The 26,203-nt window shown below is 40.9% G+C and overlaps 2 protein-coding genes across 2 annotated transcripts; both read left to right on the top strand.

Annotated features, from left to right (window-relative positions):
* The first annotated feature begins 310 nt into the window (after positions 1 to 310).
* On the top strand, positions 311 to 5,702 carry stambpa (STAM binding protein a). The gene is made up of 10 exons (XM_076284575.1): positions 311 to 423; positions 1,433 to 1,641; positions 1,766 to 1,841; positions 1,939 to 2,034; positions 2,365 to 2,737; positions 2,887 to 3,029; positions 3,315 to 3,452; positions 3,735 to 3,847; positions 3,937 to 4,036; positions 4,365 to 5,702. Exons 2-10 carry the CDS (start codon positions 1,439 to 1,441, stop codon positions 4,419 to 4,421), a joined length of 1,299 nt encoding a protein of 432 aa, XP_076140690.1. The 5' UTR covers positions 311 to 423; positions 1,433 to 1,438; the 3' UTR covers positions 4,422 to 5,702.
* Positions 5,703 to 5,862: 160 nt separating this feature from the next.
* Positions 5,863 to 15,253, top strand: atp6v1b2 (ATPase H+ transporting V1 subunit B2). Its single transcript, XM_076284576.1, has 14 exons — positions 5,863 to 6,038; positions 6,953 to 7,008; positions 8,185 to 8,283; positions 8,403 to 8,496; positions 8,578 to 8,655; positions 8,911 to 9,050; positions 9,773 to 9,874; positions 10,135 to 10,232; positions 10,414 to 10,537; positions 10,654 to 10,804; positions 10,920 to 11,002; positions 11,140 to 11,244; positions 12,153 to 12,282; positions 13,548 to 15,253. Exons 1-14 carry the CDS (start codon positions 5,900 to 5,902, stop codon positions 13,682 to 13,684), a joined length of 1,536 nt encoding a protein of 511 aa, XP_076140691.1. The 5' UTR covers positions 5,863 to 5,899; the 3' UTR covers positions 13,685 to 15,253.
* The last annotated feature ends 10,950 nt before the right edge of the window (positions 15,254 to 26,203 follow it).

Below are 26,203 nucleotides of genomic sequence, written 5' to 3' on the forward strand. Positions count from 1 at the left end.
TTTGAGTGCAACGTTTCGGGTTTCTCAGATGGGTGTAGGACGATTCAAAGTGCCCAAATTATACTTTCATGGCCCAATATTTTTAGTAGGCTAGGCCTAGCAACTACGACCATAATTCTATGTTTCAAGAAGAGCTGCAAGTTTGCAGATAATTCAACTCATTTTCATCTTTGCGGTTCTCATTAAAATGAGGGATTAAAATCTCACAAAATTGAACAGTTGTTATTTTGCAGCCTGCATAACGTCTGGCTGCTACCTGACCAATGATCTAATGCTCAGCTGATCTAGATATCTTTGACGTCACGCGTTAACCAGGAAGGAACTGGAAGCTGTTATGGAAAGTAGTGTAAAGTGCAAAATGCCATTATATCGTGGAACCATGACTTATCTTTAGCTCGTTTTTGGCAAATCTCTCATAACAAGGTGAGATTTTACATTCTGGAGTAATTTAAGTAACTATTTTCTCAGTAACGTTACTGTCTATCTAAAGATGATAAAGTTAGCTTGTCTGTTTATTAGCGATAGCTAGCTCTTGACAGTGTTCCAGCACAGCGTTGGCTGTAGTACTAATATAATGCTAGTTCTTCAGAGAGCTGTTCAGAAGTGGGCAGAATGTAAGTTTAGTCTATTCATTCAACAGATGATTAGCGTTGTCGTTATAACGTAAGCGTGTAATTACTTCCCTTGACATGACATGACGGAATTATAAAGTCAACCAAATTAGCTAACATTAAACTGACTTGATAACGCCAAAAATGACAATTAATACTCATAACGTTAGCTAACGTTGAATTAGCCAGGAAACTGGCGTTATCAATCGATGATCAGTGGGACATCAGTGCATTAACTTATGCAATGTAATACCAGATAACAGTTAAGGAATTATCGACGGGTCTAATTTATTTATATAACGCGAATGTGTGTAGTCGATTGGATTGTAATTGATATACATTCATTGGGGTCAGCACTTCCACAGCCCTATGTTCCCACATATCTAAGGTTAGGTTTGGGGTTAGGATTAGGTCTGAGGTGTGGGTGGGTGGGTTAGGGAACATAGGGCTGTGTGAATAGGACTGTGGGAAGTTCTGGGAACATATGCTCCCCATTCATTTCTGACGTTTTTATGCAAAGGAATAACGTAAGCTGCATTGTCAGGATGCCAGTGCCTTTACAAACAATGCAGAATAACTAGAGTGATGGTGCACAGTTTCAATAATAAAAAAAAACTCCAAGAGATCATTTCTGCATTCTTGAGAGATAGTAGTGGATATAAGACAAATATGTTGAAAGTCAGGTGTGCTAGGTGTGCCGAGGTGGTAGTTGAGGTGACAGACAAACTGAGAAATGAATGGATTACGTCTATAGTGCACATTGAGATTTTGACAGATGTGGTTGATTTTAAAGATAGCTAATCAATATTGTATTTGATTAGTTCACCATGTCTGACCACAACGATATCAGTCTCCAACCTGAGGAGCGCGTCCGTGTCCTCACAAAGATGGGAAGTTCGGTCGAGGTGAACGAGGATGTTCCGCCCCGACGATATTTCCGATCGGGCATGGAGATGATCCGCATGGCAAGTGTTTATGCCGATGAAGGGAACACGGAGCATGCATTTATTCTCTACAATAAATATATAACGTAAGTGACGTCATGTGCTTATTTCCATGGGTAGGCCTACTTCAAAAAAGGCGTCAAAATGCAAATAATGAACTTTTGCATAGTTGTGAACTAAATATTCAATAACATTTTTACTGTGCCTCAGACTTTTCATCGAAAAACTTCCCAAACATCGAGACTACAAAACAGCCAATATACCAGAAAAGAAGGAGACCATGAGGGTAGGCTACTGTAGCACTACCATGATCACCAAATTACAATGTAAGCTTGTGGATAACTTTATCTAGTTTAACTTTGATATGTGTTTTTGTCCTGCAGAAACTGAAAGAGATCGCTTTTCCAAAAGCTGAAGAACTGAAGAAACAACTCTTAATACAATATGATAAAGATTATGCAGAATATCTTGTGAGAAAAGTGAGTAATTTACCAGGGCCGGTAGAAACTGGATTGTTTGTCTGAAATATTTCCCTATACCAGAGGTTCATAGCCTGGAATAGTCCCCACAACAGTGTTCCAATCTTAGTCGATAAGAGTAGCAGTATTGTAAGTGTGTTGCCATAAGGTTAGGACTAATTTGAGAGCATATTAATATTGGTGGAAATGTATTTCTAAATCCATCTGTGTGTGTTTGTGGGGGTGCGTGTGTTTGTGGTTGTGCGTGTGCATGTGTGTGTGTGTGTGTGTGTGTGTGTGTGTGTGTGTGTGTGTGTGTGTGTGTGTGTGTGTGTGTGTGCGTGTGGTCAGAAAGCTGAGGAGGAGGCCTACGCGCGGGAGCTGGCCAGGCAGAAGCAGCTGGAGGCAGAGCGCCAGCAGCAGGCCGAGCTGCAGCAGCGCCAGCGTGAGCAGGAGCAACTGCTGGCCTTCGAGGAGATGCTGCGTCGCCAGGAGCTGGAAAACCAGCGCCAGCGCATCGTGCGCGAGTTCAACCCACCCGTTGCCCCCACTGCGCCCTCACCTCTCCTGGTGGATGATGTCCAGGGACCACCCCAAGCCCTCTTTGTCAACCCAACACCCCCTCAGAGTCCTGGGAGCACTTTCAACTACACCCCCTCTCCAATCCCAGCTCCAACGTTTGACCGCTCTCTGAAACCGGCTGTCCCAGTCATCTCGGGGAACAGTAAGGCACCTCTGTTCCTGGCTTATTAACACCATGTGCTAGCCTTTAACAGCAGTTTGAGTAAAAGCTAATAGATTGTATTTCTCAACATATTGATTTTAATTGATTCCACAGAATTAATACTGTCAGCCAATTATGTGTTTTCACAGGTCTGACCATTGATGGCTTACGGCAAATTGATGGCTTAAGGCAACTGGCAGTGCCCTCTGAATTGTGCCACAAGTTCCTAAAGCTAGCTGATGCCAACACCTCCCGATCAATTGAGACCTGCGGCATTCTTTGTGGCAAATTGGTAAGTCATAGCTGAACGCACTCTGAGAATTTTGACAAAATATTCTCCTGTGATCAGACATGTTGATATTGATGATGAGTTAGATCACCAATAAAGCATATTTGTGGAATGTGTCAATACTCATGGACACTGCACTATGGGCAGTTCAGAGTGTGTGTGTTTTTTCTTTTCTTTTTCTCCTAATGCAAAACATTGTTTAGACGCTAGCACGATTTTTCGAAATCATAGTGGCGGAGAGACGATGGTTTCATGCCATGCCATTAAATCTGTCCATTTACTTTGCAGACCAAGAATGCCTTCACAGTGACTCACGTGATTGTGCCCAAGCAGTGTGGGGGACCAGATTACTGTGACACAGAGAACGAGGAAGAGCTTTTCCTCATCCAGGACCAGTACGACCTCATCACCCTTGGCTGGATCCATGTAATAATTCACGTGCACACCCTGCACCCACCTTTTAACACCCTGCTCCCAAAATTGGCACCCTCTGCAGCAGCCTAGACCCTGTATTTTACACTGCACTGCAATTGGGCTCCTCTTTACCCTCTGTGTCCTGAAAGCAGCAGTGTTGGAATCCCACCACAGAAAAGAAACAAAAAATATTTCTTGATCCTATTTCATGTTTCATGTTAGAATTGCTCCTATTTCATGTTTGATAACAGCGGTCTCTTCACAATTAAAACATGTATGTGGTTTATTTTGCAGACCCATCCCACACAAACAGCGTTTCTTTCTAGTGTGGACCTGCATACTCATTGTTCCTATCAGATGATGTTACCGGAGTCCATCGCCATCGTCTGCTCTCCTAAGTTTAATGAGTGAGTCCTGGGTGCTCATCTCAGTGGTCAATCTGTTTACAGATTTTGTTTGTCTGGATAGAGACATTATGATGTGAATTTGTGTGCAGGACCGGCTATTTCAGATTAACCGATCATGGCATGACTGAAATCTCTACATGCAAACAGAAAGGATTCCATCCACACACTAAGGAGCCTCCATTGTTTACTGTGAGTAGTGTTTTCTCAATTGTTATAGTGCTCCACTGGGCTAAGGCTTTTGGGTCATAGTATTTATAGTATTTTTGTGAAAAAATTAACTTGATGTGAAATAGTTGTCTGCTTTTGTCTAGCACTACTCCTACTACCAATATGACAGGACAATGTATCAGCAGATTGTAACAGCATAGTAGTTTTATGTGGATGATTGTGGTTGTGGTAGTAGTAGCAGTAGTGGGAGTAGAAGCTTTTTTCTCTCATATAGTAGCGAATCTATATGACATTGAGCCATGCTCACACACAAGTTTTTACAGAGGTATGACTTCATCATCTTTTACAGGATAGCCGTCATGTCAACATCACTGATATTGGTGTGACGGTGCTGGACCTGCGGTGATGTTTCCTTTGAAGCCATACTGCGTGCCTTCCTGCTTAACTACATTATGGGAACCTCAACTTACAAAGTGGCCTGATGTACTGTTTGCTCATGGATGGACACAGATGATACAAAAACAATACACAGTTTTTGGCGGCAGAAAAGTTTGACCATTATGTTTAAATGCTTTTTTATCAAAAGAAAGACTTTTGAATAGCAATGTATGATTTTTCACAATACCTTTTGATTTCTTATTGAATATGTGTTACATATTTATACCTGAGCATTCTTTCACTCTCTTGGTAGAGTAGAGAGTCATGGTAGAGTGAAATAGTGGTATATTTCATAAAGAAAGGTCAATGAAACAAGGTTTCCTTCAAAGGGACCAAGAGATTGTAGAAGCCATATAGTAGATCAATATTTGATTACTTTTCTCCCACAATCAGTTGTCATTAACAATTAAAGCACTTGGTCAACATGTACGTAAACACAGGGTCCAGACCTGATTACCATGATACAAGTTATAATTGTATGTCTTAATATTCTGTACTGTGCAATGATTTTAGTCCATTCATTTCAGATTGAAGTCTATAATTGTAAATGTATGCTTTCTGACATGTGTCACTGAACTGGACCTTTTTTTTAAGTATATGTGGAAAATGCTCTGCTCTGCTAAAAAATAATAAAAACTGCAGGGACATTCCCATCGATTATGTGCTGATAGCCAGTATGTAGTGCTACAATAGAGCCTTACTCTTAGCATTGCTCTCTGCTGGGAATAGGTGTGTGCCAAGTCAAGATTATGCACGAAGGAAATTGAAAACAATGTTTAAGTCAACATAGATAAAAAATCATTATATTGTTAAGTCATATTTATTGTTTCAAATCCTGTATCATTTGTATGTTTTGAATGTCTGACAGTGATCTATTGTTCATATACAACCTAAAATTATGTTTGAAAGTAATTCATGGGCTTATTATGTTCTGCAAATGATTTAGGAGTAAAGCTAAGCTCCAGTGCAGATGAGATTTTGAAGGTATTGTATATGCCGTATTAATCCAAATACACAGCACTTATAAAGTAGGGACATTAAAGCGTTCTAAGGTAATTCATGAAATAATCAAACTTTATGCTGCAAAGCTCTCTTTCATTTGAGTTGCTTTTTATTATGTGGCTCTATCTAGTGGCGACACTACATAGGCACCCCTAAATCTTCTCTTGTACTGTTTCTTTGTTTCCTTTCTTGTATTGACTGCTGTAATTGTTATATCTGCAGAAAATTAAATATATTGTCAAAGTGATACTAGTGTCATTGGAAAATATCAGTACCAAACATCCTTGATGACTGACCGCTTCAATCCTCTCTGTCAGTACCTTGGTCAGCTCACCACGCACCATGACAATGCGCAAGGGTCGTTCGAACACGCAGTGTGTTGTGACATGCGCAGTGTAGTCATCACGACTTCGTCGATGCTGACACTGACAGAGCAGCGTTAACATGGCGATGAAGGCAATCAAGGGAATGGTTGGCGGTGCCATAAACGAATTTTCTACAGCTGTTGGAGGTTCAAAAACGGCAGCTTTTCGTGAACATGCGCTCGCCGTGAATCGAGACTATATTTCTCAGCCACGACTAAGTAAGTACCGCTAACATGTACATTTATATCGTGACATCAGATGCTACTAGCTATTCAGACCTTTACCGCTATCCAGGATATGATGGAAATCCTTAGCTTGTGAAAGATGTGGTGATTCCCACGAAAGACTCATAATGTGTTAACTAGCATGGCATATGTCGGTCGTCACGTTCGTATGCTGATGTCAAAACTATGTCTTAAATTAATTGGTAACAAGATAGCATTAGCAAATGTTAGACAGCATAACATAACACTACCTGCAACAAGACCAACATTGACATCAGACAGGTAGCATAACGTTATTTCGCGGTAGCCAGGTAACGTAAATACCATTATTTAACAGATTATGTTAAGCAGTCCAGTTAGACATTAATCTAGTTTTGACAAAAAAAAGCAAAATGGCCTATATTTTTTTAGCATAGGGGAAGTAACGTGAGGGTTCCCCGTAGATGTTGACCTTGCAATAGGCTAACGTCAATACATTTGATTTGGGGCCTTGATGAAGTCAAGCGTTTCATGATGTCAAGTAAAATACCCCATAGGCCTAACCATTGTGTTTTAGCCTGGGTGAGCCCAGGCGAGCCTTGAATTAGCTCTGCAGGTCCAAATTCAAATTTGCTAACAGGTTCGTCTGGGTTGACCCAGCCTGTTTGTGTTCTGGTCAATTTCCCTTTGAGACAAGGATTTTTCTTTACACAGCAGTGTAGAATGTGACCTGATGGTTTGTTTTCTATCTTCATTAACCTTTGAGTAAAGCCTCAGATCATGGTTAGACAGATGAAAGCTTCTTCTTCGTGCTGATCTGCATTTTGTCTTTTACTGGTGTTATTTGGTCAGGTGTTAATTACAGTAGACCTCATGTTACTGTACAACTAAATGTTCTGGACTAAATGCTTTATTCTGAATGCTTACAGCATACAAGACAGTGTCTGGAGTGAATGGTCCTCTGGTGATATTGGATAATGTTAAGGTAGGTTCCATAATATATAAATGAAGTGCTCGATCCTAACATTATGGCATTACTAACCCTTTTCTGCTTTAATGTAAGTTGGCTTCATGAAACTGCAATGATCTCTGTACTTCTATGTGTACAATAGACCTATCAGGGTTCCCACTGGTCATGGAATTTCTGGAAAATCATGGAATTTTGGAATGTCTATTCCAGACATGGAAAGTCAGGGAATTTTATCATTTTTGGGGCAAAGTCATCAGTCATCAAAATATCAGGATATGCAGAATTGGTGTATATCTGGTTATTAGCTTTACTGCTTGCTTCAGTAGCCCAACTTTGTTTATTCAATGCCCATTTATTCATCTCCCGCTCTAAAAAAAAGATTCTTGAACGCTACGCAGCTGCTCTATAAATCGTTGGTCAGTATATTGTACCATTCATAGTAAATCATGGAAATGTATTATTTTGTCAGGGAAAAGTCATGGAATTTTACATTTTACTTAGAGTGGGAACCTTGACCTATGTGCTTTTGTATACACAGTTGAATACCATATCTAGCCCTGGTGGAAAAAAGTTGTAGCCTATGATGAAGAGATCTCAGACTCTTTAGAGGAAGGGATCAGTAGTCACATGTCTGTGAGCCCTAGTGCTTTTCATCATGGGAATGTCACATGAGTCCAGTAGAATGATTCATTAAAGAAGTTAATTATAGAAAGAAACCCATTTTTGGCTGCATGGTGTTGTAGTGGTGTAGTTCTTCCACTTTTCAAACAGACTGAATCATTGTGGAATTCCATAGAGTTAACTGAAATCAGTAGTGTCTGAAAGCCTACTGTTCTTACCGTGCAGAGAGAGTTTGGCCAACTAGGGAATCGAATTGGCGCCATTTTAGGAGACCAATATTTCTGTAAGGGCCTTTCATATATTGACAAGCGTTGATGGTAACATATGCCTGTTAATGGTGAAAATAAGCAATTTATTTCAGCATAGCATATTTGCCCCATACGGTCACTTTGTAGAATCATCTGACGTTGGTCTCCAACATGGCGCCCATTATTTGAGTTGCTCTGTTACTGTGTAGTATGCCATTAGTACTCTACTGATTTGCAGTGGCTTAAATGATAAGTCTTGGCTAGTATTGTTTATTTGTTTCATTAATGTGAATGTATTCATTCCAGCATTGTTGTGTTGTAGTTCCCTAGGTATGCAGAGATTGTGCATCTCACCCTCCCTGATGGGACCAAGAGGAGTGGGCAGGTGCTGGAGGTTACAGGATCAAAGGCTGTCGTGCAGGTGAGAGTGTGACCTGACAAACTTTCTAATACTCTAATACAAACAACTCTTTCATAGTATGGAATTTCAATGGAACTGCAATATTTCCCTGAAATGGTTTGATTTCTCCTCCGGTGCAGGTATTTGAGGGAACCTCTGGTATTGATGCCAAGAAGACCAGTTGTGAGTTTACCGGTGACATCCTGCGCACACCAGTGTCAGAGGATATGCTTGGTAAGTTTCTGCATTGGATTAGTAATGGGTTGAATTACTTTTTTTGACTGTTCCTTTGACTAACTTTTAGCTTTCCTGCAGGTCGGGTGTTCAATGGGTCAGGCAAGCCCATCGACCGTGGCCCTGCAGTCATGGCAGAAGATTACTTAGATATCATGGGTATGATGCTTAATACAGGATCTTGGTTTTAAATGCATAATGTTGATTTAGCTGATAATGCTAATTTGGTTAGTTTGATTGTTTATGATCCATCATACAGTAGATTGGTTTTAACATACACAAATTCAGTTTTATGTACCACCATTTTGTCATGTACACTAATCTACATTAAAATACCTTTATACACTGGTTTGACACATAGCTTTGTAAGTTATAATCTGTAACAATTTAGATGGTGCTTGTTTATGCCCAAAGGCCAGCCCATCAACCCTCAGTGCCGTATCTATCCCGAGGAGATGATCCAGACGGGTATCTCTGCTATTGATGGCATGAACAGCATCGCCCGTGGACAGAAGATCCCAATCTTCTCAGCCGCTGGCCTGCCCCACAACGAGGTCTGAACAACACATTCCTTTCACACGGTTTTAAAAGATATTTGTTAATACACTGATAATTCTTTGTGGATATATTGAGTATTTCTGTACTTATTACATTTGAAATAATTACAATAATTGCATTTAAGTTATTTGTTGTTAGTTGTTAACATGGTCAATTTCCAAGTCAGATATTCAGCTACTTCTTGATTTCCCACAAACAAAACTGAAAAGTTGTATTATAGTAATTCCAGATGACTAGATATTTTAGATTCAGTTTAATTGATGTGTATACTTACACAGAGGAAGGAAGAAACTCTGCAGTAGTGACTGTATCATTCCTCATAAACTGTAATAACTAACTACATGGAGGTCAGCATACACATACATAGCAGTAAAAACAAGCTCAGCCAAGGAAGTTTGATTCTGATAAAGTGACCTTTTCTGCCCTCAGCCTTCACTAGGTCCTGTTTAAGGACAGGTATGGTAATCTGATTGACCCTGTAGATGGTTCCTTGTGGCTCAGAAATCCTCTTGCTGTGTTTCTAAACCTCTAAAGCAGCCTATTAATAATGGTTGAAAGCAACTCATTGTAGGTTATACTAGACCATTGTCTTGTCAAGTGGTTTTTGCCTTTCCCTCTTCTAATGAGTTTCATTTCTGTGTTGTGCTGTGGTGTGGTGTGTGTGTGGTGTCCTTTAGTTTAGTGTAAGTATTAATTCTGTGGCTGTTTATATCATCAGATTGCTGCCCAGATCTGTCGTCAGGCTGGGCTTGTGAAGAAATCCAAAGATGTAATGGACTACAGTGAAGAGAACTTTGCCATTGTGTTTGCTGCCATGGGGGTAAGTGATATCAAAGCATTCAGTCTTTGACATGTTTAGGAGATAATCACAGTTAAGAGCAACATATACCCATCTGTTAATTGAATGCTTATGTTGGTCAAAGTCACATTTCACTTATTTTCAATGGACTCTTATTTTCAATAGCTTGAATTGATCATTATGCATGTTGATATCAATTATTTGTCAGAAAGAGATAGTAGAAAACCAGTGTGTGCAGGCCTTTCAGAGCACACAGACTCATTATGTTGTCTTAATCCCAGGTCAACATGGAGACTGCCAGATTTTTCAAGTCTGACTTTGAGGAGAATGGCTCCATGGACAATGTTTGCCTCTTCTTAAATCTGGCTAATGACCCCACGTAAGAGCTCCAAGATCATCTCTGTAAATTTGTGTTCTGTTTATAGCTTTTTTGTGTGATGAGTACTGGTATTAACTGAATTCATGGTCTTGATTCACCTGGTCACACACTTGTGAAATGTGCCGGAAGTTGCTTTTGGTGAAACAACCTGTGCATAACTGTAAGTGTTTTCCGCCTGCAGGATCGAGCGCATCATCACTCCACGCTTGGCACTGACCTCAGCCGAGTTCTTGGCCTACCAGTGTGAGAAACACGTCCTGGTCATCCTAACCGACATGAGCTCCTACGCCGAGGCCTTGCGTGAGGTAAGCTTGGGTCCCTCTCCCCTCCCTTCAAGCTCTAAACCTTCCCTCTGCTGCTTGGACCAGCGGCTCCTCCTTGAGGTTGACCCATGTGTCCAATGCTCCTCTCCCCTCTCCAGGTGTCTGCGGCCAGAGAGGAGGTGCCAGGCAGGAGGGGTTTCCCCGGCTACATGTACACAGATCTGGCCACCATCTACGAGCGAGCCGGACGCGTGGAGGGACGCAACGGCTCCATCACGCAGATCCCTATTCTCACCATGCCAAACGACGGTGAGGCCCGGATGGAGGGAGCAAACTCAGCCGAAGGGTTGAAGCAGTGGTTAATGGACTTCTGCCAGCAGGCTCTACCTATCTCACTGAATCTCTCTCATTCTGTGGTTCCCAGATATCACGCATCCCATCCCTGATTTGACTGGCTACATCACAGAGGGTCAGATCTATGTGGACAGGCAGCTGCACAACAGACAGGTCAGTCAACTGCCTCTTTGCAGTTGAATGAAGTTGGAAGTCTGTGGCAAAGATTCTAGAGTGCTGTGCACTAAGATCTTTGGTCTTTAGTAAGTCTTCTCCATCCAACTCAAAGTGTATTTTTTTTTCTATTCCAGATCTATCCTCCTATCAATGTGCTTCCCTCTCTTTCTCGACTGATGAAGTCCGCCATTGGCGAAGGAATGACACGCAAAGATCATGCTGATGTGTCAAATCAGCTGGTTAGTGCTAACCTTCTTATATTACCCTCCATCTCCCGTTCCTAACCCTCTTAACATGTTGGTAAAGATCTCGTGCAGGGGTGCGTTTCCCAAAACCATAGTTGCTAACCTGCTAACTTAGTTGGTTGGCAATGGGAAATTGCATTGCAACCAACAAAGTTGCTAACTTAGTTAGCAACTATGGTTTTGGGAAATGCGCCCCAGGTATGCAGACATACTTCCCACATCTTCCACAATTATTTTCCACATGTGGGTTTCCACATCTCCTGTTGATTTACTTTACATTATATCTAATTTATATTACCTCAGGTTTAATACAAAACACACAGGGGCAAAGGAAAGTGTTTAGTGTTATGGCTATATTATATGTGCATAGTTATCTAGAATTGGTAACTTAAAATGGTTAGAATTGTCACTTCCTCTGTGAATTGGTGGTTCTTCATTTTGATAGATCCAAAACATACCATGATGCATAGTTTTACTGCTGGCAAACACATCTGCATGATATTGTATGTGTCTGGCTTAATGTACACAGCTTTAATTGCAGAAGGGCATCGGTGATGGAGATTGGAGTAGAAGAGTTTGTTTTGTGTTTGTGTTGTCTTGCTCATGCCTGTCACTGATGCGAATTCATGCTAATTTAGAACAGTGTAGATCCAAATGTGTGTTGCAAAACAAAACACAGTATTGTAATTTGAAATGTAGTCTATAATAATCAAATGACAAAATCAGATGTAATGGAAACTGCTCGGTTGTAGTATTTACAGTAGCTCTTGGAGGGGAATCCCTGTGGTGCATTCACATTTGCTAACAAATGGAAACATTAAACACAAGTGACTCTCATTCACCACTGGTTCTAGAACATGTAATTGCTATTAGACTCAACCCACTCTCTACTCATTTGGCAGTATGCTTGCTATGCCATCGGGAAAGATGTGCAGGCTATGAAGGCTGTGGTGGGAGAGGAGGCGCTGACTGCTGACGACTTGCTTTACCTGGAGTTTCTGCATAAATTTGAAAAGAACTTCATTGCTCAGGGTAAGGAGCTGGGACGGGCAGTGGTACGCTGAGAACTGGACATGGTTGCAAATTTCAACCTCTCTACAAGTTATTAATTTGAAGAATTAAATCACTATGTGGTGCACACATCAAGTATAGTGTTAGGATGTAATGTAAGAAATTAGACTGATAAAATGTCATATTTAACGTCTTTGTTTTTTGCTCAGAGTTTCCCCTTTCCCCCCACCCCTTTATGATGGTATTAAAGACATAAAATAATTCATTATCTGGATTAACAGGATTTACTCATTCAGAGACAGCAGATGTGCACAATCTGTTCACATTTTTACTTCTTGTCAGTGCAGTAGCAGGTGGCTAGGGACCAGTACCACGGTAGAGCTGATGTATGCCAGTTGCAAAAGTGGTATAAAATCGAGTAATTTAAAGGTAAACTATGCAGTATTGGCAATTTCCTTACTGTTTTCTCGGTTTTTGCTTCTTTTTCGCTGGCTTTGTCATGACGAATGTCTGAGAAACTCCATCGCTACCTTTTTCTAGCCGGTGCCTGGCGTGTATGTGTATTTGAATGCAGTAAAGCAATTCGCTACACTCGTTATACTTCCTGACACTGAGGCCGTCGGCCCGCCGGCCCACAGTTGCAAGGGTGGTTTTTCCGCTCACAGGTGCTAGGGGGAAGCGACACGGCCACCATTCAACCCAAAAAAAGTCATATAACCATTCCAATGACTCTGAAGCTGTTAAATGAAGGTAAATTAAGCTAAAAAACTTGCATATTAAGCTAAAAAACCTGCATAGTGTGCCTTTAAACTGAGAATTAAAATCTCTTGAAGAGATTTTTTTTATGTCATATTCAGACAAGAAGAGACTAGCAATGAGAGTCCATGGAATGTAAATGAAATCAATTACTTGTGATTAGAGGTGAAATATCTGCGGCGGGAAACAGCATGTGACAATGTTCAATTAATCTCAACTTCTTTTAGAATCAGTATTTTTTATTGAGTAGAAAAGTATAAAAGACACAAGGTAAAATTATTTACAACAGGCAGAGAAAACTCAGGAAATCATATCCTGTCAGAACTGAAGACTTATGCAATCAACAAAAATCCAAATACAGAAACAAATGAATCTAAACTATTGAGATGCCAAATGATGGGCGATGAATGAATTGGTGTTCGTCTGAATGTTCCTTGTTTGTTTTACTTAATTGGATAATGGCATGTTCCTCTGTTGTTCTGCTTTGTGTGTGTGTGTGTCTGTGTTTGTGTTTGTGTGTGTGACTCCAGGGGCCTATGAGAACCGCACTGTGTATGAGACGCTGGACATTGGCTGGCAGCTGATGAGGATCTTCCCCAAGGAGATGCTAAAGAGGATCCCTCAGAGCACTCTGGCCGAGTTCTACCCTCGTGACTCCAAGCATTAACCCCACTCCCTCTCCCTCCAGTATCCCTATCTCCCGTTCCTGACCCTCATTTCACCGTGACCCCCCCTCCCCCACACACACACACACACACACACACACACAATCACACTGGTCCTTTCTCTTGTGTGTCTCCTCCCCCCTGATGATGTATTGCTTGAGACCTGCTGCTCTTCTCTGCTCTGTTGTTGTGTCAGTGGTTGCCGTCATCAGTAGTTTGCTGGGAAACGTGCACGTGTGCTGCTGGGCCTACCTTTTGAGTTTGATGTGCAGTCCCCCCAAGCTGTGCCGCACACTTTCATCATACATTAAAGGAGTGGTGGTTGGGCTCCCTGTACAAGGAGCTAGCTGTGAGCAGGCAGTTGAGTTACTGTATGGATGTTGTTGCCATAGGGCACCAGAAAGCTCTGATGGCTCTGTCCTTCCTGAAGGATCCTCAGGGGCCCAAGGTTAAGTTTGCTACCAGTTAAAAACGGCTATCATTCCTCTACTGAGTGTGTACTTGTCTGTTACAGCGTATAGAATAACCTACAAGGCAAACAGAAAGTAAATGCCATAAGTCATCAGTGTCATCACTCATAGTATGTATTGGAGCCTCCAGAGCAAGTGTGACCCCTTGGTGTGAATGGGACAGATTGTTAAGTGTACTATTAATGTATTGATCTTTCCATATTCTGTAATATGTTCTCATAGACTACAATGTCAAAAATGTGGCAAATATTATTACAGATATTTAAGATTAAAGATAAAATGTGAGAAAGCTCTGTTTCAGAAATTAAATCAAATATATCTAGTCAGTGTACACTGAAAATGATTTATTTATAAAGTTTATTTTTATGTTACATCAATGTTGAATGCCTTTTCCTGTAGTTCTATGAATGTAATTTTGCTATTTTGTCATTTTTTGTTATTGTCATGTTTCTTTTTCAAAGCCTGGCTCTCATGTTTAAATACTTCTCATATGGGCTGTTCTTAACAAAATTAAGAACAGCCCACATGAGAAATATTACTGTATATGAAAGTTGTGGAATGTGGAATGCCAATAAGGTGGAATCCTGGTGTTATGCAGTTTTATTTGCCAAGCGACCTTCATATTTTCTTATATGTGCCATGGGATGGTAAAACAACCTTTCTTCCAAATGTAGTGTGGTAATGTGTGTACTGATATTTAAAGTGAATCCCAACAGATGTCTTCATATGAAGATCATCCTCTTTTCTGTGTCTTTTATGTGTATGTGTAAGTTGTGTTTCTTTGTCATTGCATGCAGATTATGTTCACATCGATGCAAGGTGTGTCTGTACAGTTGATTAAATGTGAGTATGACTCAAAATTTGTTCTGTGATTTATATGTGAGAGTCCAGAATGAAGTTAAATCAGTATATCATGTGCATTTACTACATATATGTTATAAGAAATGAAAAGCTACCATTTAAAGTCCAGGGGAATGTCCTCTGATATACGGATGCATCTCAAAAATTAGAATATCATGGAAGAGTTCATGTTTTTTCTGTAATTTATTTCAAAAAGCGAAACTGTCATATAATCTAGATTCATTAAACATGTGAAATATTTCAAGCCTTTTTTTGTTTTAGTGTTGATTAATCTAATCTTGATGATTACGGTTTACAGCTCATGGAAATAAAAAATCCAGAATCTCAAAATATTAGAATAAATAATTTATTTATTTATACAAATGTCGACCTGAGAAGTGCTCTAATCAGCTAATTAAGTCATAACACCAGCAGACTTCCCACTCAGTTCAAAATTTCTGTGCACCAGAGGGCGCCAAACACCATATAAAATATAAATGAAATGGGGGTAACAGGTTTGTAAGTGTGGATAGAGCTGTACTCAACACCTCCCACCCACACACACCTCCTCCCAAAATGGAGCAAAGCTATCAACATTAACACCAGTACCACATCCATGAGTGCCCCTTATTTTAACCAGAACATCAAGGAATAAACATCTTAATTGAAACACAGATAGGTCTTAATCTTTCTAACAGGGTTGAAAGACTTTCAAGGATATATGTCCAAGGATATGTAAAATCAGCTTCCCACACATTCTCTCCTGATATCCCCGTGTGCTCTTCCTCCTACCAAAACCCCTGAGCAAATATGTATTACTGTCAACACTTACCATTCACTGATTCTAAACAGCTGTCATGTGCCTCAGCTGAGTGCTGCTGTGTTTGGCTGAATTATATCATTTTTAATTATAATCTTCACTTCACTTTAGCCTTTAGACAATTCGATTCATGAAAATTGTATTTTTCTTCTGCCAAAACAACTGCAAATGTTTCAAGGTGCTTCATAGAGCCCAGAGCCTGAGCCTCTCTGAGCAAGCACTAAGGCGATGGCTGCTAGTGAAAACTCCCCTTCAGCAGGAAGCAACCTTGAGCAGGGCAATCTGCTTTGGGACAGCCGGCTGGTGAGATAGACATGAAAAGGAATCTTGTAGAATCTTTAAAGGATTGGACGCCTGTTATGTTCTGCACTTGAAAAACTTGATTTAAACACTCCATTGTGAAGTTCACTATACAGTAGTGGGCATAAATGTTGCATGCTCACTGTACGATTTATAGAGCAGATACCTTGATGTGGCAAAGCATGTTTGACCCTGTGTTTGTGTGGCTGAAACATACAGGCCTACTTACATCACAGAGCATAACATCAACAAGTGTTCTCACGTCGAGAGCATCCTCAGGTTTAAAAATAACTGATGTTGGAATCGCTGTTGTGTAAGGGAAAACAAAAAGCAAATGGCACCAGGCAAACCATGGTAACTGGGCAACAAGCTGATAGGTCACTGCAGTTTAGATTCAGGGCCTGAACCTAAATGCCCTTTGTGTTGTTTAGGTGCACAGGTAAAATAAATCTAACACATTTAAGATATCTTTTTGAGTGTGATGCATGCCTCTACTCTTATAACCTTCAATGTTGGGGCATAGATATTCTCCCCTTTAACCAGATATTAGCATTAGCATCAGTAATCTACTTAGATGTGTGTAGGAGTGACTTTAACTGTTAAATGCCCAATAGCCCCTCAGTGAATTGGGCCATACTGAGTCAGTGACAACTAGTCAATGCAATATAAATAGATGCAAATTCAATTAGTCTAAACTCCTCAATTAGTCTAGTCAACTTCAGCTCTCTCCCTGACGTAAGTCCCATAAATTTACTTTTACAAGCTGAACCAATGAGGCAGCAACCAAGGCTCATTTGTGACTTTGTTCAGGGTTGTATGGTGTAATTAAGTTACACATACAGAACATCTGGCGACCATGTCTCTCAATCAAAATCAAGGCCCAAGGGACAACACAGTTCTCATTATTATCATAAAATGTTACTGTTATTGGAGTCCACAGCATTTCTGAATATTGGTATTGCACTTATTACCATCAAAAAGAGGTCAACGGGAAGTATCTAAAGCTTATATTAGCTTTATAATAACTTTGTTCTTTTTGTTTTTTTATTATAATTAAAACAATATCAAACCAATTTGAAATTACAATGCATAAAACATGTTCTTTTTCTGGGATGCAACGTAAAGTGTTATCCAAATATATATATACCGACAATATCTGTATAACAAACCTGAATCCGAAGTTCAAGGGCATTAGAATTCCAGTGCCATTATGTAGTATGTACTCTTAGACATTTGGACATGAGGAATGCTTTTTTGAAATGTGGCCTCTTGTAACAGGAAACAGAATGATGCCAGAAGCAACTTTATTGATTAGAAAAGCTGATAATCATTTTATGTTCCCACCCACTCTCTCAAACAGTGGGCTCCCCAGTGGTCTTATCAGAATGGAGACTAATTTGATGCTAATGATGATGGAGTGGACCGTGATTACCCCCTTGAAAAGAAGTCATTAACATTCTTGTAGTTGCCCCAAGGTTGAAGCGTAGCGATAGGGAGAGAAAGACAGGGAGAGAGAGAGAGAGAGAGAGAGAGAGAGAGAGAAGGATGGGAGGAGGAGACTGTCTGTAGAATGATGTGCCTCCAAATATGGTCAGTGTAATAAAGTGGTGTCACTGTGAGGAGAGACTTTGTAGAGCATCACTCAAATGAAGTGAGGAAGACTTTAGGAATGAGGGTAACACTCTCTTTAAAGTAAGTTTCTGTAATGCATCAATCATGATAAGTGTGTTTCTGTGGCTTTGTGACATGCTTATAAGGTATCAAAACAGTGAACAAACATTTGGCAATGTTATTGAACATTTGTAGTTAAGCACATGAAAACATGGACATGATTAAAACATGTTTGTATAAAGCAGACACCATAAGGAATGATGGTAGACTCGTTATGATCATGACACTGAGATCATCAATGATGTCTGTAATGACTTTTAAAACATGCAAAAGAATGCACTGTGCTACTTGAGACATGTTTATTACTGCCGTTATGAACATTCAGCTAAAGTTGTGGAGGCCCATGTTAATTGTAAGCATTTTATATGATCAATTACGTACTTTTACATTATGGATGTCTGATTTAAGACTGCATACTGTATGTTGTGTGGTTGTCATTTCTGAAACCTCTCAACCTTGCTCATAGAGCAAGGTCATTCTCAAAGCTATTTCATAAAGCAAGTTTATTTTTATTTTTATTGTGTATCATCAAGATGGCCTGAACGTGACTCAAATTCTGTACTTGAAGCTACAGAAGTAAGAACAGATATTGTCAATTATCTTCTTCTGTCATCACACTTATGCATAAATCATCAAATTAGTCAGAGTCCTCCTGCATGACTCATGCGTGTTGACGTTGGTTCTCCTCATTGTTGCCTGTTAATGCTGCTGCTGGTCAGAAGAGTTCCACCTGTATCCACACAGTGGTGCTGTGGTCATTTTTGGATGGCTCCCCTTCTCTGTGGCTCTGCAGTGAACAAAATGCATCTTTGCCGACCGTTGTGTGTTCCAGTTGACGGGTTAAATAAACACGAGACCCGAGCGGGCTCAGAGAGCAGTCTGCTTTGACTTCCCTCCCTCTGTGTTAGATAATGAAGAGCATTCACTCTCAACTGGATAAGGCGCCCTTGTAGAGAGGAAATAAATAAATAAAGGCATTGCTTTTTCACAGATGAATGGGGAAATGAACAAAAGGACAACTTGTATTGTCCAATTAGGGTCTCTTAGGTTTCCTCTCTATATGTCTGTTTATGTCATTATTCTAAAGGGTTGCGTTTTATTGTGCTTGTTGAAGGATTAGTTTCACCTTTCCTTCTCTCGGTGCAAACCAAACTGCACACCTCTCTTGGTTTATTTCTACCACACACCAAAAAATATTTCCACTGTAACCACTCAGCTGTGTAAGTTACGGCTGAAATTACATGAGAAAAACGCTCGGTGAACCAAGCCATGAAAATATTCCATTCTATTCATTCACACATTCCCAGCCAGTGTGGCTGTTAATGGTGAGGTGTTCATCTCTCTGACTAAAGCATCTCCCCTCCAAATCCTGAGGCTGCGTTCATCCCCACTGAGCTTTGTTTTCCTAACTTGTGAGCTCCTTTCCCCTAAAAAATTGGTCTCAGCTGGGGGCTTGGGAATGCTCCAAATCCTGTCTGCGACTCCTTGTGTGGAGTATATGGAGATGGGCACACCCTTGGAGGTCAAAAACATCCCAGGGCGAGCTGAATCACATGATTTAGAGAGAGGCGGGTGTGTGTGTGTGTGTGTGTGTGTGTGTGTGTGTGTTCGTGTGTGTGTGTGTGTAGGGGGAGGTGGGGGGTGGTGGAGATGAATAAATAAGATGTGCCAGCATGCAGTGTTTATTCGAGCAGAAATGCTGCCGAGATGTACTCGGTGATGACAGCAGGTTCAGCTTTACCTTCATCCATTCTGATAGTTTTTCGTTGTTTCTTGAACGTGCTGACTTTGACTTTGATGAATGCTGTTGAGGCCGGGGTAATTGAATGGTTGGCTCCACTGTCGTGGATGTGTTTGCACTGGCTACACAAGTTCATACGCAAAGGCTGATATTCATGTGCTGTTATCAAAACAGCAGGGGTGTGAGGTGTTAGTCGGCTACGATGTGATAACCTTGTCTGAGATCTTGGGTTAGACACAAAACAGTGATCATGTCAGGGATAAAGTTATTCTGAATTCAACAGCAATTCAATGGAAATTATGTGTTCAGTAGTAATTGCAATACCAATCTTTTCCCTTTAGATACAGAATATAGCATATCCATATCCATCCATCCAGATACAGCATATCCATAGCACGGTATAACATATCCATGTAAGGCTACTTGGATATACAAATAATATATCACTATATAGAATTTATTTTGTGATAACACAAAACCACAGCACAAACCATCACAACCATCTGATGGTCTCCGAATGTTGTTTAAAATTGTATGTAATGCTGAATGGTGAAATTGTGTTCCCCTGGGGACAGTTCTGAATGATGACAATTTAGAAGAACCAATATTTGACTCCAATATGACAATTTTAATGTATGTAACCTCTTTTTGTTTGAGGTAGTACATCTACGCCAGGCCATTTTCCTTTGGTCTGACTAAATGTTTACCTCTCAGCACTTGGCATTGCCTTTATCAGCGCAAAGCAGGGATGTGTGGGAAAGAGTGTGTGTGTATATGTGTGTGTGTACTGTGTATTTGCCTGCATGTGTGTATGTGTGTGGGTGTACGTGTAAGTGTGTGTGTGTGTGTGTGTGTGAGAGAGAGTGTGAGAGAGAAAGACAGACAGACACTCAGAGAGAGAGGGAGAAAGAGGGGGAGAGTGAGAGAGAGGGAAAGAGAGAGAGGGAGGGAAAGAGAGAGAGAGAGAGAGAGGTGTTTCTATCAGAATGGGAGAGATGCTTTGCAACAGGACAGGACTTGGCATCTGCCCTTGTTTTTGGATGGCATCTTCTGTTTTTTTTTCCAACACTTCTCTCCTTTACACAACACCCAGTCTTAGAGCTCTGGTGAGCAGGCAGCCGCGTGTCAGTGCTCTGCTGACGGCTCCCTTCCATTTCCCTCCCCCCTAGGGTCACATCCAGAGGGCTGGGCAGAGCTGGACAGAGAGAGAGAGAGAGGAGAGATAGAGAGAGAGAGAGAGAGAGAGAGAGAGAGTCTAAGGGAGGTCCCCCCTCCGCTGGCACTACTCTGGCAGAGTTCACCCAACGGACGAATGTGTCAGTGCACCCTGTGGTGAGACAGCGATCTAGTCCGCCACACCAGCCGGTAATGGATCACTGTCACAACATGTCCACCTCAGTCCGTCACACCACGTCAGTGCTGAATGAGTGGTGGTTTTTGGAAAAGAGAGGTGTGGGGGGTGGGGGGAGTAGAGCCCTTTGAAGGGGTCAAGGTGAAATCTGTGCTCGGTCTGGTGCTGTAGAATCAGTGCCACGTTGATTCGTCACGATTCATATCATGAAATCTAAATGGCGCAGGTTATTTTGGGATTTAATGAAAGGAACAAGACGCAGCCTTTTTCAGTGCTGTGGTGCTCACTTTATAATGAAAGTGACATTTGATGCAGGGGATGCTACTGCAAACAGTTGTCAGAGTGTAAGAAAGAAGGTAAGGTACCGTAATTCTGTTTGGTTTACCGGTGTGCTCAACCTCGACTACAAGGCCCACAATTTCAAAGGAAAAACATTCTAATGCAAATATAGACAGACATGACGAATTTCTCTCCCCCCCCCCCCTCTCTCTCTCACACACACACACACACACACACACACACACACACACACACACACACACACACACATACACACAGAGAGAAACATACACGTAAATACACTTACAAAGATTCATTCCATGATCCGATAAAGAGCAATCCAGGCACTCCAAGGAGGATAAGGACGAGGGAGGATTAGTTTAGAAAGCCTTTATTATAATGGCCACATTGATTAAAAAGCCAACATGTTTCGACCAGCAACCTGGTCTTCTTCAGGGCTTTACATTCTAACCTACTGAAGATAGGTCTCACCTATACAGTGACATTAGGTCATATGGCCACCCCTGGCCAAAGGTTTTACACAGAGGTGTAAAAGTCCGGCTTCAGTAAAAGTCCACTATTTGCTCCAACCGTTCACTAAACCAGCTGATTCTAATTGAGACAGCTCCTCGGCCAGGTAGATGAGATCATTCGTGAAATCACCTGTGTTAAGTGCACAGGTAGAACCAATATACGGTAGGACTTTTACTTTCTGAAGCCTGACTTTTACACCTCTGGTTTTACATGTTCAATCCCCTGTATGCGTAGCAGGGAGTCATTTTTATTGTGGCACTTGCTAAAATGTCTAGCCATCAGATTTTCTATGTTGGCTGCACAAAACTGCCTTGCTTAAAATAAGTATTGCCATCAGGGTGGCGAACCCAGACTATCCAAAGGCTAGACATTTTATCTGGTGCTTGGACTGCTCTTTATCCGATCATGGAAATGCGTATTTTTCCCCTTTTTCCAAGAGCACCCAACATACTTTGGACATACGTTTTATTCACAGATCTACCAGTCATCTGTTGTAAAACTCTTCCAAAGACATTAAAATGAAGTCAACAATAATCGCAATCCATGAACTACATTTCTTAAGCTTGATCTGCTGTTAATTAAAAAAGAGGATGATCTTAATGCCACTATTGAGGTCACCTCGGTGGTCCCTGTGTGTTGTGCCTCAGACAGCTCTAAATAAAGGGTTACCCTCATTATCCTCTCTGGTCTGCCTCAACAGCTTGGCGACTACAATGAACTCTCCTGGCTACATTGTTTGACCTAGTTTGTGGGAACATTAATCAGATGTCCACAATGCTTTGAGTCGCCTCATCTCCCCGGTGTGCCACGGGCTAGTGGAGCCTCACACAATGCTGCACACTTTGGCGTGTTCGCAGTACACCACAAACACCTTCAACATGTCTAATGAGGTAAAAGTGTTTTGTAAAAGTGTTTTGAAATCAAACTGCTACTCTTTTTCTGTGCACGTTAAAGCCCTGCCCTTGGCATTACTGTGGTGCATTAATGAGGTTACCCAAAAACGCTCCAACTGGGACATTGTCAATATCTATTTAGTGAGTTTTTAGTGTCTTTACAGAAATGTTTATGGTCAGTTTCTGGGGAAATAAACCTTGTTGTCAGTCACACTGCCATAAAACTTATGAAACACATTATTGTACCATAACAGATACAATATAGGCTACTGTATGCTTTATTGTCAAATTGATTTGCAAGACTTGCATGATGCTTCTGTTGTTATTCAACCACAAATCTTTTCACTTAATCATCCCTCACACATAGATCTAGTGACCTAAAGGAGATGTTATGTAAATCATTTAAAAGATCAAACTCACTTATCTGTCTTAAGGAAAAAATATAAGTCTGCTTAGGCAGTAATATGATCTTACGAAATGCCTCTGGCTACTCAGGATGTGATACTGTTGGTGATGATTTATACTGATGTCGGAGCTATACCATAAAGATTCCCTAGAAAGCACTCAATCGTAAACTATGAGCAGGGTGTCAGTATTAAAAAAGGACAACAACCCTATCATTGTCCACAGACACAGGACCTCCAGTCTAAATTATATTCAGACAAACAGGCATAGTACTGTACATAGACAAACAAGCCAGAACAAATAAACCCACCCAAGACATTGTGCATTCACATGCAGAACTCAAGACACATGAACATTTCCACAGAGGACTGATTTGAATCTCTCAATGGAGCCAAGATGATCTAATTATGTATATCTACCACATCAATGATACTGTTTAAGGGATTTCAGCCAGACAAATACTGAGGGGGAATTAAGTCAGTCAAATGCAACATCACTGCAGGGAAACTGGAAATATAGAAATATATAAAGACCGTTATAACATTAGATAGGTATAGCCAATCAGGGGATAGCCATGGACACAGATAGACAGGGAACTATTCAAGTACTTACATCATCAAGTCAGTGCATCTGACCCATGTCCATTATATTTGGTCGCTTATTTGAGGCTGTATTAGAAATAATCTAGACTTAAAATGCCTTTCACTGTTGAAGCTCTGTTTATTTTTTATTTATTATGAACTACAAACATGAGACTCATCATCAATTTCCCTGAAATTCTAATAGGCCAAAAAAAATCCATTATATTTAACTAACAGACGTCTTCAATAAACATACATCCCCAACTAAAGTGCTGTGCTATATTTCAAGAATTCAAAGAATGAAATCATGACATTCAGAGTCATGAATAGACTGGGCAAGGTCATGGAAAAGTGTGTGAGTGACAGCATATGTTTCTGTCCACCCATAGAATGTGTATGTGCACACATTGACATTTACATGTGTATGTGTGTGTGTCACACACACGTCATGTATGTGTGTCTATGGATGTGAACCTCTTTGTACTCGATTGCTTGCTAGTGCATGTATTCATGTACTTGTAGACATGTTCAACAGAGATGGCAGTGACCCTTAATGTCAGCCGTGCTGAAATATAGCCATGCCTCCTACGTGACCGTTCGAGTGCATTATCAAATTGCCACCTTCTGAAAGCTGACGCTGGCTACCAAGGCTCAGCAAATCAGAGAGGCATCAGACAGAAGCAAACTGCCCCGCGGGCAGGCTGAGTACAGACTGAGGAAGTTGAGCCCAACACGAGAGCTGCCAAAGCTGAGCTTGGCCTAGTCGCCAACCAAGCCAAGAGTGCGCCCAAATTTTTTTTTTCTCTCTCTCAAATATTGATTAATAGAATGCTGCTGGTGCGAAAAAATGCCTCCGAGCATTCCAACTGGGGATGGCTCCAAGGTTATTATCATCTCAATGGAACCTCAGCCATTGTGGGAGCTGTTTTCTCCTTCCCCAAGCACTCCGTTTGAAGTAGAGGGGGATGGAGAGAGGAGGAGCTTTGGATGACAAAGCAAGGAACATGATCAGCTTTTCCTTGAGAATGGGATGGAATCCCAGTCATTTAGAGGGCTGTCAGAGAGATCAATGGGCGAGCGGATGACATTTGCAGGCAGAAGAAAAGCATCCACTGTATATCATCCACAATAGCATGTCTGCAAGAATAACTAGAGCAGCCAAGCCTGGGAATGGGAGAAAACGAGCAGAAAGGGTTTCAAGTTCCACATGCTTGACCAGGACTCCTGAGAGAAGCCTAATTGGGAATTTCACATTAACGTTAAGGACAATTTCACAAAACTATGGGGACTTAGGGACTATAGGGACTTTTTCTACATCAATTTCACTATGTTGTAGAGACTATCTCCTGACAGGGAGTATAGCAGTGTTACACAAAATAAGGAAAAAGAAGACATACATGTCTGTTTTTTGTTTGCATGGTTTAAATGTAACCAGTGTATGAAACGCAATCCAAAGCAAACTAATATAATTCACAAGTGTTTCAATTTCATACAATCTCAGGGGGTTTAACATGAAAGTGAAAGCTTGTTATTTTTGTAATAGTTACTTGAAATGATACATGCTTGGACAAAGTTCAGCATTCTGGTTCATGTGGCATAAAGGGTTTGCAATCAAAACACTGAATAGTTGAAATATTACATGCTGAGCTCAGGAATATAGTGGAGTTCAGTATTGAGTTGATTAAAGGCTAAATCCATTTGCCTTTTCATTTGATGCAAAGCATATTTTGTCTGCATGGGAATGTTGAGTGTCAACTGCTGGGAACAGCTGTGTGTGCCTCACCCCACGCCCTCACTGTGATAGTGTCATGCCATCAATTTGTGTTCAATAGGCATCTCAGAGGCAATTAGAACATTTCCAGTTAATTGGAACCACCTTAATGACAATCAATGTCCACCCACGGACACAACACTAGATTAATTTGCAAGGATGCTCTGGTAATTAAGTCATTCAAAACTAGGCCGACAAATGCGCTTACTGACAAACTATAACATAACACCTTCTCAGGGCAGTTGCTTCGCAATTAAACCACAATTACGGACTAAGGTGGTGATTGATTAAGGTGGCTGAACAACACATTGAGATGCAAGGTGATTTAATGGCTTGGCGAAACCTGTTTGAGAATTCAGAAGAGAGAGATGGAAAAGGAGGGCCCTGATAGGGGAAACAAATTAAGTTTCAGCCGAGTACTTGTGAATTGTTTCTAGTTTTTAAGAAACATCCATGCCACATCAGAACGTCTACATCTTCTTAACCTCCCTAACTTACCTCTTGACATGCGCGCACACACACACACACACACACACACACACACACACACACACACACTTGATTGGAAGGAAACAATCTTAGATTGACAAATAATTTCTCTAATCACCGTGGTCATTTGTTTTCATCAAGTGCATTTTGGTGATTTGATACCCAAAGGAACATGTCTTGTCTCAAAAATGTCTTCTCTTTGTCTCACGAGAAATAAATCAGCTCTTATTAAGATTGGCCCTGTTTCTCCTGACCCCCTTTAGGAGATACGTATATAGGAAGTGAATGGATTGAGAGGAAATACAGAGTATTTTGAGATCTATTGGACTTGGGCTGAGACAATAGAGGAAGGCCAGTACTCTTGCCAGTACAAATT

This window comes from Alosa pseudoharengus, unplaced genomic scaffold, assembly GCF_046254945.1.
Source record: "Alosa pseudoharengus isolate Yale_2024_CS ecotype anadromous, Long Island Sound unplaced genomic scaffold, YU_APseudo_1.1 YU_APseudo_1.1_scf_14, whole genome shotgun sequence".
NCBI classification, from domain to species: Eukaryota; Metazoa; Chordata; class Actinopteri; order Clupeiformes; family Clupeidae; genus Alosa; species Alosa pseudoharengus.

Coding starts and splice junctions, on each gene's coding strand:
- stambpa (XM_076284575.1), top strand. CDS start 1,439: ATGTCTGACCACAACGATATCAGTCTCCAACCTGAGGAGCGCGTCCGT. Junction 2,035..2,364: donor CAGAATATCTTGTGAGAAAA/GTGAGTAATTTA, acceptor GCGTGTGGTCAG/AAAGCTGAGGAGGAGGCCTA. Junction 4,037..4,364: donor AGGAGCCTCCATTGTTTACT/GTGAGTAGTGTT, acceptor CATCTTTTACAG/GATAGCCGTCATGTCAACAT.
- atp6v1b2 (XM_076284576.1), top strand. CDS start 5,900: ATGGCGATGAAGGCAATCAAGGGAATGGTTGGCGGTGCCATAAACGAA. Junction 8,497..8,577: donor AGTGTCAGAGGATATGCTTG/GTAAGTTTCTGC, acceptor GCTTTCCTGCAG/GTCGGGTGTTCAATGGGTCA. Junction 11,003..11,139: donor GGCAGCTGCACAACAGACAG/GTCAGTCAACTG, acceptor TTTCTATTCCAG/ATCTATCCTCCTATCAATGT.